The following is a 20,717-nucleotide window of genomic DNA, read 5'->3' on the forward strand; positions in this document are numbered from 1 at the left end:
CTTCAGAAATCATTCTAATATGCTGATTTGGTGCTCAAGAAACATTTCTTACTATTACACATGCATTGAAACATATTGGTTTCAATTACCAATATTGAAAACATTTGTGCTGCTTAATATTTTTTTTTTCTATTTTTTTTTTTTGTCAGGGTTCATCGGTTGAATTGAAAGTTCAAAAGTACAGCATTTATTTGAAAGATAAACTTTTTATAAATGTTTTAATGTCACTTTTTATCAATTTAACACATCCTTGCTGAATAAAAGTACTACAAATCTGAATGGTAGCTTACATATAGTATATACTCATTTAATGTTACAATATCTGATCGAATGTTACCATAAAAAAGAGACGAAAATACAAGAAAATAGGGAAGTTGCAAAAGTAAGAACGTTTTTTCCCCCCTTCTTCACCAGCGAAATATGATCATCCCTTGTGGAACATCTGGCGATGAACTAAAAACTTTCTCCAGAAAATATGAAACTTTCAGCTCACCACACATGCATACTTTTCAATTTTTAATGGTATCGTGTTTCTGAGTGGTATGGAGAAGAAAAAAAACAAACTCAGGCCTACTGAGAAGAAATGGTCTGCAGTTTTGCTAGTGGGAGCGAGAAGTGCTGGGCCTCGACAGACTCACTTCATTATGGACTTAACTCCCTTTGGTCCCTGTGAGGGAGAACGGAAGATGAGACTGACTCCGAGAGAGAGAGAGAGAGAGAGAGAGAGAGAGATGAGAGGGTAGAAAAGGGAGAGAGGATGAAAAAAAGAGAGAGTACTGCTATATCTGGGACAACCGTTGACATGACAAAACGGTTCTCTACGCAATAACAGTAAAAGAACGACTCAATTAGTGTGGCTCCTATCTCGGCTCCTTTATCGATCTTCTCCAGATGAAGAACAGCAGACGAGAGAGTTTTCAATCAACCGCTACTTTCTGAAGAAGGACAGAGGCGAGGTTCACGCCGGGTGAAAATCCATGGCTGGAAATATAAATAAATATGCAAAGCATATATACAAACGCTTGGTAGGCAGGGTGTGTAGGTTCGTCTGACCCGATATGTCGCAATTGAAATGCCTCTTCTTTCATGGTTGTGTCGAATACAATTGCTGGGCCTGAGTCGGACACGAACGGAAAGTGTCCCTGCGGATAGATCAATCGGACAACTCATCAGAGGCAGGGGGCACTCAGGACAATTCAATCCCTTTCAAAATTAACCTTCAAGATAAGAAGAAAAAACCTCGACTGCTGGATACAGCGCTGCGACGCCCCCAAAGGGAATGTTTTTCGGGTTTCATGCCGAGTTTAAATGCTACAGCAATCTCTTCAAACGAAGTGGAAAACAGCATGTAATGAACGTAACTGAATTTGTGACCGTTCTCGGGGCGTAATTTCAACGTCATTTAAGGAACCAGTGGACAGATGGTTTTAGTCTCAGCGGTAACACGGACATTTTCATGCGTTTTTTTCAATTTGCGGACTACACGCGCTTTCCGTAATTCACGCCGCCCTCTTGGTTAAGGAAGTAATGAAGGTGCAAATTTTAAAGAGATGTGCATATGAGAATTTATGTTTCTATTGCTACAGATGTGTGTGTGTAAGCGAGTGTTGTTCTGGCATCGCCATCTGTCCCCGGCATTGTGTGAGTGATTGTGTGTGTGTGTTTCTGGAAGAGCTCCAGGCGAGGACTCATCTGCTTCATCAGGCCTCCATCAGTCCTTTGACATCGGAAAAGAACAGCGACAAGTGCCCGAAAGCCCAACAATGCTCCCTACAGCTGCGCACCTCGCAGACACCGTCTAGTGTGTGTGTGTGTGTGTGTGTGACGGACATGAGCTAAAGGAACATGTCTAACATCATTAGATGAATATATTGTACCTCTCTTAGGTATCTGAAGTCACACCCACACACACACACACAGTCTCACTCACAAACACGCTCACACATTCAGACAGTCAGACAAACACGCTCACACATTCACTCACTCACTCAGTCACTCACTCAGTCACTCACTCACACAGTCACTCACTCACACAGTCACTCACTCACACAGTCACTCACTCACACAGTCACTCACTCACACAGTCACTCACTCACACAGTCACTCACTCAGTCACTCAGTCACTCAGTCACTCAGTCACTCAGTCACTCAGTCACTCAGTCACTCAGTCACTCAGTCACTCAGTCACTCACTCACTCACTCACTCACTCACTCACTCACTCACTCACAGTCACTCACTCAGTCAGTCACTCACTCACACAGTCACTCACTCACACAGTCACTCACTCACACAGTCACTCACTCACACAGTCACTCACTCACTCACTCACACAGTCACTCACTCACACAGTCACTCACTCACACAGTCACTCACTCACACAGTCACTCACTCACACAGTCACTCACACACACAGTCACTCACTCACAGTCACTCACTCACAGTCACTCACTCACTCACACAGTCACTCACTCACACAGTCACTCACTCACTCACACAGTCACTCACTCACACAGTCACTCACTCACACACACAGTCACTCACTCACAGTCACTCACTCACTCACACAGTCACTCACTCACACAGTCACTCACTCACAGTCACTCACTCACAGTCACTCACTCACAGTCACTCACTCACAGTCACTCACTCACACGGTCACTCACTCACACGGTCACTCACTCACACGGTCACTCACTCACAGTCACTCACTCACACACACACACAGTCACTCACTCACACAGTCACTCACACACACATTCACTCACACACACAGTCACTCACTCACACAGTCACTCACTCACACAGTCACTCACTCACACAGTCACTCACTCACACAGTCACTCACTCACACAGTCACTCACTCACACACACACACACACAGTCACTCACTCACACAGTCACTCACACACACACACATTCACTCACACACACAGTCACTCACTCACAGTCACTCACTCACACAGTCACTCACTCACACAGTCACTCACTCACACAGTCACTCACTCACTCAGACATTCACTCACTCACACACTCACTCACACACACAGTCACTCACTCACTCACTCACTCACTCACTCACTCACTCACTCACTCACTCACTCACTCACTCACTCACTCACTCACTCAGTCACTCACAGTCACTCAGACATTCACTCACTCACACAGGCACTCACTCACACAGTCACTCACTCACTCACTCAGTCAGTCACTCACTCACTCACTCAGACATTCACTCATTCACTCATTCACAGTCACTCACTCACACAGTCACTCACTCACACAGTCACTCACTCACTCACTCAGACATTCACTCACTCACACACTCACTCACACACACAGTCACTCACTCACTCACTCAGTCAGTCACTCACAGTCACTCAGACATTCACTCACTCACACAGTCACTCACTCACACAGTCACTCACTCACTCACTCAGTCAGTCACTCACTTACTCACTCAGACATTCACTCATTCCTTCAAATTTATTTATTAGGATAAACCCCTTGAGATGCATCATCTCGTTTTCGAGGGGGTCCTAAGGTACATCACAGCCGTCACAAAGAACAATTAAAAAAAAAAAAGTACAATTATACATATTGAGCAAACAAATACAGAACCACAAACACAAACACAAATCAAAAAAAAAAAAAAAAAAAAAAAATATATATATATACATAAAAAATAAAAAATAAATAAATAATTAGAATAACAAAATATAAACCGGAATATACAGAACTTTACAACCACTAAATAAGATTGGCAGAAATACATTTGAAATTGAATGTATATAGTATATATATATGTATTTGGATCACAAAATAATAATACAATTAATAATAAAAATATAAATTATAATAATAATTCAACTCATTGTGTCAGCATCATACATTACAAGAGCAGTCAATCACAAAGTAAGAAGACAGAGTATGCTTAAACATCCCAAATGAAGTGATGGATCTAATATCGGAAGGTAAGTTATTCCAATCTAAAGTGGCTTTAAACATAAAAGCTCTTTTGCCAACTGTCTTCTTGGCTCGGGGGACAGAGAAATAAAGCTGAACAGAGTGCCTCAAATGATAATTTGAAGTAATAAGAACAAAATACTGTTTTAAATAAGAAGGGTAATTGAAATGGATACATTTGAATATTAATTGAAGCCAGTGGATTTGTCGTCTTATATTTAAAGATGGCCAATTAAGGGCTTGATACATTGTGCAATGATGTGTGAGAAAAGGGCATCCAAGGACAAATCTGCACAGTCTGTTATATGCTATTTTAAGACGGGAAAGGTCTGATTTTACTGAGTTTTGATAAACAACATCGCAATAGTCAAAAATCGGAAGTATAAGTTGAGAAGCGAGTTTCTTGCGCACACTTAAAGTAAAACAGTTACGAGATCGATATAAAACATTAATTCCATAATTGACTTTACGTAAAATATGACCAATATGAATTTTGAAAGAAAGCTCAGAATCAAGCCATACCCCAAGATATTTAAATTTTTCAACTTGAGGCAGAGGAGTACTGTCAGAACAAGTTATTATACAAGAATTGGATTCAGATTTGAGTTTTTGTCTGGTACCAAAAATCATGAGATATGTTTTAGTTTTGTTGAGCAATAATTTGTTATAAAAAAGCCAATCTTGTAGAATTTTGAAATCATACTGAAGACACGCTTGGATTTGAGGAAGATCATGTTTAGAAGTATATAAGACAGTGTCATCGGCATAAAGTTGAGCACAACAGTTTTAAAAAATTGATGGTAAGTTATTGACGTAAATAGAAAAAAGGAGTGGTCCCAAAGTTGAACCCTGGGGCACACCTCTATGCTGAGTTAGCAGATTAGATTTATTTCCATGTATAATAACACATTGTTTTCTATTGTGGAGGTATGAACTAAACCACAATACTGCATTTTTAGACAGGCCAATAGCATAGAGCTTATCTAAAAGAAGATAGTGATCAACAAGGTCAAAGGCTTTTGTCAAGTCAATAAATATTGCACCTGTAAGTTCACCATTATCTGCAGCAGAGAAGACATCATTGGTGAATTTAAGAAGGGCTGTAGATGTAGAGTGGTTAGATCTAAAGCCAGATTGAAATGGTGATAATATGTTGTTTACACTAAGAAAATGTGAGAGTTGATTATAAATTAGTTTTTCAAACACTTTAGCAATAGAACATATAATAGATATGGGTCTATAATTGTTAAGATCTAGTACATCTCCTCCTTTATGTATTGGAGTGATGCGTGCACTTTTCCAGATAGCTGGTAACTCACACGAAGACAAAGAGAGATTGAATAAATCAGTTAGTGGATACATAAGTATATGGGATGCTAGTTTGATCAACTTATTATCTAAACCATCCAGTCCAACACCACTGTTCCCTTTTAATTCATTTATGACATTTTGCACTTCATCTGGTTGAATTTTCCTAAAATAAAAAGAACTGTAATTGGGCAAAGGATTATTTAAAAAACCAGTACCCAGATCAGATTTGGGAATTAAGGTAGAACAAACAGAAGAGAAATGATGATTAAATGCTTCAGCAATAGATAAAGAGTCATGTAGAATTGTATTTGAGACTCGTATTTGGTTAATACAATGTTTATCTGATGTGTTGGTAATAGTTTTAATTTTTTTCCAGAATTGTTTTGGATTCTGAAAATCATTACTAAGGCTATCCTTATAGTAGTTGGACTTTGCATTACGGGTTTTAGTCTTACTCATATTTCTCAGCTGCCTGTATATTTCCCAATCTACATTAGCCCTTGTACGACGAAAAATTGACCATGCTTTATCCCTCTGCCTAAAGAGAGAAATAAGTTCAGAGTCAATCCAAGGGAGGTGTTTACCCTTGACCAGGACAGATTTCCAAGGAGCATGTTTGTCCAGAACATCAATAAACTCGGTGTAGAAGAAATCCCAGGCGTCTTGAACATTAGGTATAAGTTGGTATCTGTCCCAATTTATAGCGATCAGATCCTTAAAAAATAAATCTGAATTCAGTTTCTTATATTGTCTAATTTTGATAAGTCTTGGTGGTGATTTAGGTAATTTGATCTTCCATACACAATATACTATCGAGTGATCACTAAAGCAATCAGACATAACACCTACACTTAGAACTCTATCTGGGTGTGAAACAAGTATCCAGTCAAGCAGGGATTGAGATGTAGGAGTGATACGAGTTGGTTCCTTAATTAACTGTGAGATATTTAAATTACTAAATAAATTTTTCACTTTATCAGATGATTTATCTAACCAGTTTTTATTGAAATCCCCAAGTAAAATAATTTCATTTTTACTGGAAATGGAGTTAATAGTAGATATCAGGTGATCAAAAGATTCAGCTGGCGAAGAGGGTGGTCTGTATATGCTCCCGATAATTAAGCTTTTATTTTCGTGAAAAATTACTTTAACAAAAGCACATTCAAAATGTAGAGGCTCAACTGTAGGTATGGTAAACTCAGATATGAGCTCAGAGGAAACATATATAGCCACCCCCCCACCTCTGGAACTCCTATCAGATCTATATAGGATATAATTTGGAAGATTAATTTCAGTATCTGATATATTACTATTTAGCCATGTTTCAGAAAGAGTAATTATGTTAGGTTTATGTAATGCAACCCATGTACGAAGTAGATCAATTTTAGGGATAAGACTCCTAATATTTAAATGTACAATTTTTATTCCTTTAGCATCACTCATAGAAAAAGCTAATTTTAGTACTGTTACTATAGTCACTGCTGCTCAAACATAACTGTAAAAGTGGTTGGATCCAAAAAAATAATACACAATTAAAGAGGTTGCAAGATTCATTTGATACAATAAAACAAAAACACGAACACACATTACATAGACCCACATACAAAACTAAACACAAGAGAACATTACCCAAGAAAGACCCAGCAACCCCAGACACCATGTTCCGGGGTATTTCTGTGAGTAAACAAAATTATGCTGGAAAAGAACATCTATTAGTCTCAAGACTCAGTCTGCATTAATATGAAATAATGGAAAGTGTAGCTCAAAGAGTATAGCAACTTCACAGGCAGCATTTAAAGTCAGTAAGGGAAAAGAAAAGGAAAAGCAAAACAGTCAGCATGATGTAAACCAACAACAACTGAAACTAAGAGCAGTCACCTCTTGTCTACCTATAACACAAGAAGAGTGTCAACACCTCAAAAAAATAAATAAATAAAATAAATAAATAAAAAATCCTTTGTAATCGTGTTGTTCACATATTATGAATAGGAAGAAAAAATAAATAAATACTTGTGACAGCAAGATGTAAACAAACAACCACTGAAAGCAATCAACGGTTGCATCAAACAACAAACATTCAAGTATCAACAACACCTCAACAAACTTAACAGTTGCGTTGTCATATTATGAACAGGGAAAGAGAAAGAAAAATGCTTGCAACAGCAGCAGGATGTAAACAAACACAACTGAGAGCAATCACTCGTTGCATCTAATAACATCTAACTATAACACAAAAGGAGTGTCAACAACACCTCAAAAAACTTTACAGTCTCGTTGTCAAATGAAGAGAGAGAAAAAGAGTCATAATTTGCCGTTCAACAGTTTTGTTGGTATACTCGTATGCAACAGCAAGCTCATGCCTCACCTCATCGGGTAACTTATGGAGAAGTTAAATTGCACATGAACGCAGCTTCGGCGGCTTTGTGGCAACTGAAACGCTGCTGTTTTCCATCAACAATAACACACAGCGTACAAGGAAACCGGAGAAAGTACTTCATATTGAGATCACGGAGCTTACGTTTGACAGGATCAAAGTTCCGGCGTCTTTTCGTCAGATCAGCACTGAAATCTGGATAGATGAAGATGCGACTCTCGCTATATTCCAGCGTCTTTTTCTCTCTAGCGAGGCGAAGGATTTTGACCTTATCCTGGAAGTTAAGCAGTGTGATCATAATTGACCTGGGGCTGGCTCGATCACTCTGTCGGACAAACGGAGTGCGGTGGGCCCTCTCAATGATCGGTGTCGTAGGGAAGTTGCTTCGTCCAAGGAGTTGTATGATCAGCTGGGACATGAAACCGACGATATCACCGCCTTCAGCGGTTTCATGCACTCCCACGAAACGAAGGTTACAGCGACGGCTCCGGTTCTCCAAGTCATCAACTTTGTCCAGCAAGTAAGAATTTGATTTCTCTAGTTGCTGAACCCGAGCCCCGAACTCATGTAGATTGTCCTCATTAGCTCCCACACGCTGTTCTAATAAATTAACTTGTTCTCCCAAAGTGGTTAAAGAATTCTGAATGCTGCTCAGACTACTTTGTATGGGATCCACTTTAGCATCAAAGCGTGTCAGCATATCAGTCTTGATCTGTTGAATGGCGTCCCACAACGTTTGTAATGAAATGTGGCGCTCCTCCATTGTGGCAAGGACGCATATGAAATGTCCAAAATATATCTCTTGACTGTGTAGAACAGCTTTGTTTAATGCTTGACTTGTTTGGATAGAAGTCAGATCACAATCACATGGATCAGCATAAAGGATCACTTAAAAGGCTACTATACCATGAATAAACAGACTTGTGCTTGAGATGCGTTCACTCACGCAGCAGCCATCTTGGAGCAATGATTCACTCATTCACAGTCACTCACTCACACAGTCACTCACTCACACAGTCACTCACTCACACACACACACACAGTCACTCACTCACACAGTCACTCACTCACACACACATTCACTCACACACACAGTCACTCACTCACACAGTCACTCACTCACACAGTCACTCACTCACACAGTCACTCACTCACTCAGACATTCACTCACTCACACACTCACTCACACACACAGTCACTCACTCACTCACTCACTCACTCAGTCAGTCACTCACAGTCACTCAGACATTCACTCACACACACAGTCCCTCACTCACACACACAGTCACTCACTCACACACACAGTCACTCACATAGTCACTCACTCACACACACAGTCACTCACTCACACACACAGTCACTCACATAGTCAGTCACTTACATAGTCAGTCACTCACACACACAGTCACTCACACACACAGTCACTCACACACACAGTCACTCACACACACAGTCACTCACACACACAGTCACTCACTCACACACTCACTCACTCACTCTCTCACTCTCTCACTCTCTCACTCTCTCACTCTCTCACTCTCTCACTCTCTCACTCTCTCACTCTCTCACTCTCTCACTCTCTCACTCTCTCACTCTCTCACTCTCTCACTCTCTCACTCTCTCACTCACTCACTCACTCACTCACTCACTCACTCACTCACTCACTCGCACTCTCTCTCACACACTCTCTCTCTCTCTCTCTCACACACACAGACCCACACACCCCTAAGGTAAGCTGAGGAGGACGATGACAGGAAGTGACTAAACAAGACTAGGATATTTCATCATTCATAAACCCCATCGCACAAACCCATAACTAAAGGCTTTTCAACTCATTTTTTTCTTACGACTTCATCCACTTCACATTGCTCTCTCGGGCCCTGGAACGCCATTATCTGGCAGCCATTGATAAATGAAGTAAAGATAAAGGAAAGAGAAGCTAATTAATATCGAGAGGAGCTCCAGGTTGCACATCGATACAGTGCCTTAAAACATGATCTAACCTAGGAGAGAGAGAAAGAGAGAGAAAGACAGGGACAGATAACGGAAGAGCTCGAGCATAGCGGCCTTCCTTTGAGCCACGTGTGTAATGATCGCAGGAATAATTCGGAGGAGATAGCAGGGAAATATCGGATGAACATTTTACTTTGCGCCCTCCTGTGCATTGTACGTGCTCGTGTACGACCAGATCAGATTTAGCATTTGTATTGGACAGCGATACACTCAGGAATACACGAACAGACCTTATCGGGCCGAGATTTGTGTCGGAAGGGAAAAAATAAAGAGACCCAAAGGAAAAACTTCATACACCGCGATCAATACCTAAACCAAATTAGACAAGGGTATAAAACACCAGAATTGCACTTAATGAATAAAGTGTAATCTATGGTAAAGGATGGAGTGAAAGTAAGGTTATCTCATTTCACGGGGATGGTGAAGCAAGATAAACCCAGTATCCTTCATTATTTCAAAAGTTTAGTATACAGATAAGTTAAGTTTGGGACAGATCCTACAAGTGTCCTTATACATGAGAGTAGAGTTGAAACGATACCAAAAGCGTTAGTAGTTGATACCAATTCAAGTGAACTTTCACAATTCTCTATACCAATTTTTATACAACAGCATAACATTTGTAGAAGGATTTTTTTTTTATTGTAATATGTATTATATTTAAGTGTATTTTGTTTTGTGATGGCAAAGCTGCATTTTTTGCAGCATTACACCAGTCTTCAGTGTCACATGATCCTTCAGAAATCATTCTAATATGCTGATTTGCTGCTTAAGAATAATTTCTTATTATTATCAATGTTGAAAACAGTTTTTGCTGCTTAATATTTTTGTGCAAAGAGTGATATTTTTTGTTTTGTTTTCAGGATTCTATGATGAATAGAAAGTTTTAAAAAAGCATGCATCTTTGGTAACATTATAAATGTCTTTACTGTCACTGAATAAAAGTATTAATTTCTTTTAAAAAAACTGACCCTAAACTTTTTAATGTATCATTGTTTCAATAAAAATATTAAGCAGCTCAACTGTTTTCAATAATAACAACTGTTTTAATAATAACAACATTACAGTTTTTACTGTATTTTTGATCAATGCAGCTTTACTGCCTTTTAAATATTTTTGTGGAAACCATGATTAAAAAAAAAAAACACTTTTATTCAGCAAGAATGCATTCAATTGATAAAATGTGATTCTCAATACAAAAATATTTCAAATAAATTATGTTCACTGAACTTTCTTAAAATTATTCGAACGTATTCTTAAAATAATACTGAAAAATCGATCACAAAAATATTAAGCAGCAAAAACTGTTTGTATATTGATAATAACAATAACCATTGTTAATAATTGAGCACCGATTCAGCATATTGGAATGATTTTTAAAGGAATCTCTATCCATTCTACACAGAAAAAAAGTCAGTGCTTGGTTGAATGATCTTTTCTCAGCGCATAAATGGACAAGACGATTATTCGCTTTTCACAGCACTGCCTGCCCGTCAAACGTTTGAGGTGCATTTATGCTCAAAGTTATGACAAACTCTCATGCATGGAGAGATTGTGTGAACACCAGTTAAGTGGTCCGTATTTGTACTCCTGTTGAGTATTATGTAAGGTCAATGACGGGGAGATCATTAAACAAGCCACATTTTGTCAAATACAAGTGAGTTTGAGTCCAGATCCTGTTCGCGCCGCGTCACCCTATCATGTTGTATCTCTTCTCTTAAAATCAGGAAAGTTGCCAAAAGAGCAAAAGAACCACGTCTAAATGTCAGTGAACATCTTCCTGCACATGGACCTACGCACACATTATTTAAACCAGAACAAAAATGACAATGACAGTACAAGAGTGGCTGTACTGTTGAACAGATATCACACTGATCAAAGTAAAAGGCTCGATGAGACAGACAGCAACCTTTCTGACAAAAATAAAATAAAAATACAACCCATTGTAAGCAGATCATCAAATGCATCTGTGGAAAGCCTCTTCATTGAGGTCTTGCATTAGTCAATGACAGCCTGACCAATGGAGACTCTCAAACTAATTGGATATATAGTAGTCCTCTATGAAGTTCCTGAGAAAAAGATCACAGGCCATGTTTAATAAAGTAATATCAAAAGCTAACATTTATGCAGAACACCCACTTTTATTAGACACTGTCTATACACAACAAGCGTATTATTCTGCATGGGGGTCATTTATGTATTCATCTCTTGTTATCAATCAGGCTTTCTGACTAAAAGGCATATCTGGTGCCGCTAGATCTAATAGAGATCAAAGAGCACTGGATGATGTGTTTGGATGGAAACATAGCCATGTTCATGTCCCAATGTTGCGAATTTAACTAATGCTCAAAATTGAAATATCGCATTAAATATTTGCGGATAAAGCACCGTTTCCATCCAGTGAGTCGAAGAGAACAAAATCGTCACTTCCTGATAAACTGCGGATAAATATCACTAAGAAAAATGGAAGTTGAAGCAGTAGGAGAAGCCATTGTGTAATAATTTTCATAGTGCTGTCAAATTAACACGTTCATTTTTCAGTTCAGTTTTCAGTTTAACGCGTTAAAAATATTTAACGCAATTTAACGCAGTATACGTTTTTTCCACTCATAATTTGACAAGCGTTACATTATATGACCACACTCTTATTCATGCAAATGCTTTTAAACAATTCAAGCATGATAAGACACAAAAGAAAAAGACGTGCGGTACTGGAGCGCGTCTGTGAATCTTCACTGACACACACACGACTCGTGCACAGAAAGCTGCTTCAGACGGTGCTTGAACGGACAAAAACACACACAATTATGCCAAAATGCAAGTATCCTCACAATTTGCAAGTATCCATGCAATTTAATCCTTAAATTAGTTAAATGAAGCTTTAAATTGGATGCGTGTCAGATCCATGTAATGTGCGGCAGGTCTTAAAGTGACAGCAGCCTAATAAACCTGCTGCTGTTTGTCATTAAGGATAATTAAAGAAAAAAAGAAAAGAGAGAAAATCACTCACTGCTCTTGACTGAATAACTTTTTTTTAGCTTTAATTAGGATTAATCTATGTTTAATTTATAATTTATGGACTTTTTTTCTGTACATATCCTACCTGCTGTTAGACCTACCTGAAAATCTTAAAGCACTGTTTAGTTTGCATGGGTCAAAAACAATGAAACCAATAAAACCTTTTGTTCATTTTGACAGGGCAAGTAACAAATCTGAACCAGTCTGACTAGGCTAATATAATTTTTTTTTAAAAGCTACGCTTCATTAACCCTGAAAAAATCTCCACAAAAATATTAATTGGCAGAACTGTTTCCAACATTGCTAATATTACAAGATAATTCTTGAGCACTAAATCAGCATATTAGAATGATTTCTGAAGGATCATGTAACACTGAAGACTGAAGTAATAATGCAATGTAATGTAATGACACACTTGAGGTGAATTAAGCAGTATAAAAATGCCGGGAGCTTTAACTTTTTAGTGTTAATGTTACCCAAATATAGTACAGAATAACAACACTTCTCTTAAGTTTTGTGCTAGTAACAGCGCCAAATGGAACCGCAATGTCAGACCCCAGTTGGCTCAACCAATGACAAGTCAACCTGAGCGAGTATTTGATGTTTGAAACAGTCATTAGTTTTGCAGTTCTATTTGGTACTGTTTGTGGCACAGAAATTATACACCTCAGCTTTAAATTTAACATTGCAAAGTGCTATTTATTGTGTCAGAAAGATCACATTTTGACTCTGCACTGTGACGTTTCTGGTTGTAAGGCCAATGACTGCAAATCACAGTTTATCCTCATCTCATCACTGGTTCAATATAGCAGAATGTGGACTTAACAGAGAGGTTGTGATCTCACCACATTTCTTCTTCACAATAAATCACTTTAATCTTCAGCCCTAAGACTCGAACCACTGCAGTGCAAAACCCCCCCCAAAAAAACATCAGACCCCAGAGCGAAACCGACTTATTAAATCATGAGTCATTTTACAGTTTGCATCCCCTCTAAATCTGCAAAAAATTACCTGGACTTAAAACAGAAAAACTATTTTGCTACTTCCAAGAGATCTTACTGAAAATCCAATAGATATTGCCTCATTCAAAAAAAAAAAAAAAAACATGAAGGATTTGCATTTCTGAGCAATTTTTTTCCCCTCCCAAATTTGCATAACAAGCTCTCAAACCCCTTTTTTGAGAAATGCCTTACGTGAAGAACATTTTCAAAACAAAACAAGCATACTCCAGAGACCTCATGCACGCAAGGTAATACTGAAAGTAGCTTCTTTGCTGCTCGCTTGCTAGCACATCAGAACGAACAGCGCTGGGTTTTATTGTTTTTTTGTAAAGCATCATCCATCATTCTCATGGGTGGGAAAGAAAGTTTTGAAACAAGTGTTGACATTATTGAAAAAGCGAGAAAGCTCCCGACCACTTAGAAGCTAACTTGTTTTGCGGGACTGCCTAAACAGGTGATTACTAGCGAGTGAGGAAATCACATAATAGAACACATGCTCCACGTGTTCAGACTGGCAGCCGATTGGCTCAAAATGATGCAGACGCCATTCAGCCCGTGTGTAAAGTTTAGTTATTGTTTGATTATGTATTCTCCGCTGTTCCTTGAGCTTCAGCAGCCCGGACACAAAATAAATGTGTCTCCTGCCAGCGAAACATCGTTCTATCAGTCAGCATTAATGGTCTGAGAGCAGGGGCCGAGGATCTGGCGATGCGGGGCTCTGCTGAGCGCGGTCCGGGGCCAGACAGTCAGACGCAGGGGAAATGAGCTCCATTACTAAGGTGGCCATGTTGGGGCTGGGAGATTGGGCTGGCTCTTATTGCCTGTGTTCGGAACAAATGGGAAATGTGATTCCCCCGGGCCCCAGACAGCCAAGAAGGGACGACTGATCATTATACACTAACATCACCAGCACAATGGAGATGACAAGGGCATGGAGGCCCCAAAGGATACAAATGATGGAGTATGTGCAAGATGGGAGCGAGAGTATATTTGTGTGTTTGTACTCGTATATATAAAGGCCAGAGTCGTGCCTAATGTTGAGCAGACAGTGGCGCAGACAGTAATGAGGAGAGCAGAAAGAGGGCTTCTCATCCCCCAACGTTCACCTTTCTCTCACTTTTACATTACGCTACCGCATCTTTCCATCCCGTTTTCCTCTCTTACTCGCATGCAGTCGCCATGCTCCTGTGAGAGTCCCTGACCGTGAAGCAGGACAGAACGAGCCAATAGGATTTCTCAGCTCAGCCACCGAGGATGTTGAATAAGATATGAGTGATTCTGGAAACAGAGCAGGTAGCTGTTCAAGAACAATCAAAAGAATCAAATTCTGAATCAAAGAGGTGCAAAAGTATACATGAACACCTCAGGGTTCCCACACATATTCCATTTTAATATTTCATACTTTTCCAGACTCAAATGATCAGGCCATGCTTACCATAAAGGTTTTAAAATCCAACTGTTAATATGTACTGTATGTTATATTTTAAGTCATAATCTCTGACTATGTATGCTATTATGTTGCCAAATAACTTCCGGAAGATTGTAGCTACTGACAAATCAATTAACACCAACCCCAGACAAGATCAATGCACAGCATTTTATTAAAACCGCAATGCTTGTTTTAGCAACATTATTTATTTATTACAGCCCATGACCGGTTAAGAGTTAATAAGATCTTCCAATAGAGTTTATATGTGGATGTTTCTGGTCCCAGTAAATCTCAGGTGACCTGAGGACAGTTCTGTTGTGAATTATCTGTCTTTTTAATGTTGCTGTATTAAAATAACACATTGCTATGGCTATTGTTAACATTAACTTTAATGATAATACAATAAAAACTGTAATACTGTGAAACATTATTACAATTTAAAAGAACCATGTTCTATTGTAAATTTTAAATGTATTTTTTTCCTGTGATGACAAAGCTACATTTTCTTATTATTATTATCATTTTTTGAATTGCTATTTTAAATTGTAGTAATGTTTCACAATTTTAAACATGAAACAAACCTTACAGACCCCAACCCTCTGAATAGCAGCATATAAAATATAATTTGTAAATAACTGGCTATACATTTTATTTAGATTTATATTTGTTTACCGGTATATATATTTATATAACTATACAGGTACGTTCTCTAACCATGTAAGACTTGTAAATTCTGGCCACTTCCATCTAAAATAAAACTATTTACAAATATCATTTGTTAATTAACTGCTATACATAATATTTGTTATACTGTATATAAAGTGTACATTCTCAAAAATCATAACTTGTAAACTCCAGACACATTATTTTCCATGCAAGTCTAAAATAAACGATTATAATTTACAAATATAAAATACAAATTAGATCATATTTTATAATAATATTTATAAACATTTGATTTGTTTTGATGTGGTAGCATATATAAGCTGAATTAAACTATTTGGGATGTTAAAATATGTTTTCAAAACATTTAATCTCATTTAAAAAAAAAAGTTTGTCTGTGGAAACTTTATGCTGCAATGAGTTATGTCATTATCTGGTTTTCAGCGTGGACCCAACACTGAAAGAGGCTGGCAGACTCCCGGGTCAAGCACCAGCACCATTTTGGAGGCATATTCAATTCCATGATGCCTTGAGCAAACATGTGTCATCTCCAGTATAGACTGATTGAGCCATAGCTCCAAGATAACATATTAATGTGCTGTACGGGACATCCCACATTCATGTAAACAGTGTTTTGACCAACAGAACTGACACACAACAACATTTGTTTCAGATTTACCTTGCAGCAGCAAGCAAACAGTATCAAGCTCCAGCGCTGGCTCCTAGTTAACCTCAAATACACATCACACAACCCGGTGCTGCAGCCTTCTCTACCCAGGGCAGGTGAAATCCCCACCGGTCACAATTACCCAGCAAAGCACCTTCATCAAACATCCAGTGCCTGGGAGCACGTCTGACGTGCCACAGCCCTAATTCACTCCCACTCCAAACTACACTGCATAGGGACCAAATAGCCATGAGCAAAAACATCTATCCATCCACGTCTCCCACATCTAACTTCGAAGGGAGGGAGTGGGATAATAGCGTTGTTTAGCCATTGCCATTTGGATTCAACTAGCAGGTGCTTTCGGCTTTTTCTAAAACCGTGGCAAATGTGAAATGTTTTATTCATGTTCTATGATAAAACTTTGCAATGTACTGTGTGTGGTGCGTATTGACAAGGTTACAAAATAAAGAGTTCTCCATCGCTCTTTTTCCACATTTCAGTGGCATAAATAAAAACCCTGAACAATGGTTATTAACAAAGACTGACTTATGTAATCCAAGTGTTACAAAATGTGTCCACTCTGCACACACTTACATGGTACTGCATTAATGTATCAACCTACCTATTATAAAGACAAATAAAGAAAAAAAATGGGAGAAAATGCCCCATGTCTGATAAAAACAGGAGAGAAACTAAGAAAGCAAGAGTGGGTGACAGTTCAAGAGTCCCTCTACTCGGAGTTGCCAGGGAAGGTAGCTTTAGTGAGTAAGAATAAAATGAATCTTGTTTATCAAAGGAGTGCATTTACACAATGCACTTGCCTCCCCGCAGACTCTAAAGAAAGGGTTTCACAGAAAGACAGTACATCAACTTAAACCCTCCATGTTTCAATGTTAAAGTCCACAATAGTACAACACAACAATTCTAGCTGTACTTAAAAGAATTCAAGTTCAATCGACAGCATTTTTTCGCAATATGTCGATTACCTCAGACATAATTTCACTCATCCCTTAGCTCAAAACATTTGTCTGCGTCTAGAGGGTTTAAAGCAAAAAACTAATATTTGTATTAAAGGTCTTACATTAAATAATATCCTCATAAGTGACTTAATGTAAACAAGGAAGTTATACATTACTTCCTTTCTTGATATCCTTACACAAACATTGCACAAAAGTTTTCATTGGCAACATAGTTTGAAGTTAGCTATAACTTTACACAGGTTAGTAGTAGGGGTGTAACGGTTCACAAAATTCACGGTTCGGTTCGATACGATACACTTGTGTCACAGTTCGGTTCGGTACGATTCGGTACGTTTCCGATACAGCAAAAAGAAAGAAATGCCAGAGAAATTTCCTTGATTTAATCTTTTTAATTATATTTTTATTAAAACTAACATCATAAAGTATGATATTTTTTAACTTTGAGCAATGATGGAGCTATACTTGACTTTTCTTAGGAGCTTATAAAACAAAACAGCTCCTTGGACAAAATTAAATGTAATATTGTAGTAGTTATAAACAAAGGTTTATTTTAGTTCAGATTAACATTTGAGGGCAGCAATTGTATTCATAATGTCAAAATAAAACCGACGTGATGTTACTTGAAAGCATTATAGCCTACTATTCCTGCCAAACTTCCATGGTTACAGTTAGTAGTGTTACTACAGTAAACCCATGGTGAATGTTGCTGATCTGTGGACACTGGATAGTTCATTCATGGCACAATGTTTCTTCCTGGTTTCCACGTCAGCGCTGTTTGATCCGTTAATAACGGAGAAATGCGAATGTTTCTCACTAGATCTTGCAGCGATGTTATTACTTCAGTGGCGAATTCAAATGCTTTCTTTACTGGATTTGGCTGTGTAGTAACAGTGCTGATGATTAAGATCGGCTCGCGCTGTATTTGTCCAAACTGATAAACGGTCCTTCAACCACACAATAACGAGTGGTTTCGTTCCGCTTACATTACATTTGCCATTTGATGTTGGGCAATGTTGTGGTCACGCACATTATGAGCGCGCTTGCCACGCGTGACGCGCCTTCATTTGAAATAACGAAATTTTGGTCGGCAGGAAAAATGGTCCAACGAACCGTTCGGTTAAAAAATGCGTACCGAAAACCGAACCGAAAGCCTCGTACCGAATACGTGTATCGTTACACCCCTAGTTAGTAGGTAATTCTTTCACAGTTGTCTCATGTAAACATATAATATTTATGTATTTTATGTCACTAATGGACATTATTTATTTTCTGTAGTAATCAGCATTATACATCAACTGTTGTTAGCTAAGCTTACTTTGTATTGAACCTCAGAACATTCTTTAAACTAATATAATCCTATACTTGAAGAGCGGTGTACCTCAGGTTTCGGTTTTAGGGCCATTATAATTATAATTTTTTAGTCTATTTCTCTAGTTTTTTTTTTTTTTTTTTGACAGGTGGGGATGGGTTAAGTCCGAACACTAATCAATTGGTAAATTAATGAGAATGATTTGAAGGAAGCAAGGGGAAAAAAACAAACAAACCAAGTACCAAAAACAAACAATCCAAACATTACCGATGGAAGATAGAAGGGAACTGCGTATTTCATCACGCCAGAGGATCCAATAATTAACATTCCCATTAATATTCCTTCCACAGAGCCTGGGTGGCTCTGAACGCTTCTGTGAAATGCAAATTGCTGTACACAGAGGCTTTAGAATGGGAACTGCGTGACTGCAGGGGAGGGCTGCCACTCTACCCCAATAGAGCTCAGACATTTTCAGGTACCTCATTGATGACAGGAGGGCATGAGAGACAGGAGGAAACTGGAACTTTGAGAAATATTCAACACAATTTTTCTGCATTATTTATCTAATCAAGTATAATTCAGTCAGCAAAAAAATATTAAGGACATCCATCCTTATTTTTGTCAATGGTTTGGAACAATCATTGGATTGACTTTCTGGAAAGGGACAAGGAGAAATACCTTTAAATAAATTGACCGTTGTGTTTCATAGTTTTCTTTGTTTTCCTTTGCTAATCAATTCATTGAAAAACAAAAAAAAGTGTATCTTCTATCTGACGACAACAATATCACTTTATGAGCTGCAAAACTCAAAAAGCAAGGTGTGCTATTAAAACCCAAAACTCCTGTTTACTGATGCACAGTGAGCATGATACTAGATGAATTCCATGTTTCACATTATTGTAAACAGAGTTCTGTTATGAAGACATCAGTGTGCATCCCGAATACAAACACACTGAGTTGAAACCAAATCAGGTGCATATTGACGTGTGCTTACAACAAATACAAGCAAATTATCAGCATCGTGACAAAAAATCCGGTCTGCTTCGGCAAAGGATCATTATCTGAAAAACAACTCCACAGCTCATAAAAGCTGCAAGCTAAAGGATCTTGTGCTCCAGAGCGAGTAATCAACAGGAGGAGGACAGGAAGTGTGTCTGGGGGAGAAAAGGATTGGTGAAAAGATGAGTTATGAGGTGTGTGTGTGTGTGTGTGTGTCTTGGTGTGTTTACAATTCCAGAGCTAAAAAGTGTGACTGTAGCGAAGATATTGATCAGAGCACAAACTCGTAATGATGGTAAAAAAGAACTAGGTTCGGCCGCAAGCCCAGTCTTTTGTGGTGCCTAAGGAGTCAACAAAATTTCAAATGGAGAAAACTTCAAAGAAGTACTAAATTGAGAACTGTAATGAAGTTAAAGGACAGCAACTTTTATTTTATTTCTTATCAAACTCTAAAAACACCTCTATATGAACCTTCTATGGGGTATTTACATTTTTGGTTTGGATCAACATACGGTTTAGTCATTCATACCTTGGGATCGGCAGTGAGAAGCTTGAAGGCTACGTACACCTGATTCTCCTTTACACCTCCACCCAGGTCCAGGAAGTTAGCAGGCTTTCCACCATGCAAGTCGATGATGTCACATGTTGCCATAGCAAGGCCAGCACCATTTACTGTGGATACAGATCATTGTTCAGACATTAAAAATGAAAATTGTATCATCATTTCCTCACCCTCATGTCGTTCCAAACCTGTACGACTTTCTATATTCAGTGGAACACAAAAGGAGAAATTCTTAAATAATGTGCCAGTCACTCTTTTGTACACAATTACAATGAATGGAGACCGGAGCTTTCATGCTTCAAAAAGCACATTCTGTAAATGCACAAACTTGCACACTATATTCCAAGTCTTCTGAAGCTATGTGATACATTTGCATTTTGAATAGATGGAAATGTAACTAGTTCTTACACTGATAACCAATGTGTTCAGT

The 20,717-nt window shown here is 38.4% G+C and overlaps 1 protein-coding gene across 1 annotated transcript in view; it reads right to left on the minus strand.

Annotated features, from left to right (window-relative positions):
* The window catches only part of suclg2 (succinate-CoA ligase GDP-forming subunit beta), a 131,212-nt gene that overhangs the window by 39,509 nt on the left and 70,986 nt on the right, over positions 1-20,717 (minus strand). Inside the window, exon 9 of the mRNA XM_056252827.1 lies at positions 20,255-20,397. Coding sequence (XP_056108802.1) covers positions 20,255-20,397 — 143 coding nt within the window. The remainder of the gene's footprint in view (positions 1-20,254; positions 20,398-20,717) is intronic.

Source organism: Rhinichthys klamathensis, unplaced genomic scaffold, assembly GCF_029890125.1.
Source record: "Rhinichthys klamathensis goyatoka isolate OS25496 unplaced genomic scaffold, OSU_Roscu_1.1 h1tg000098l_1, whole genome shotgun sequence".
Classification (NCBI taxonomy): Eukaryota; Metazoa; Chordata; class Actinopteri; order Cypriniformes; family Leuciscidae; genus Rhinichthys; species Rhinichthys klamathensis.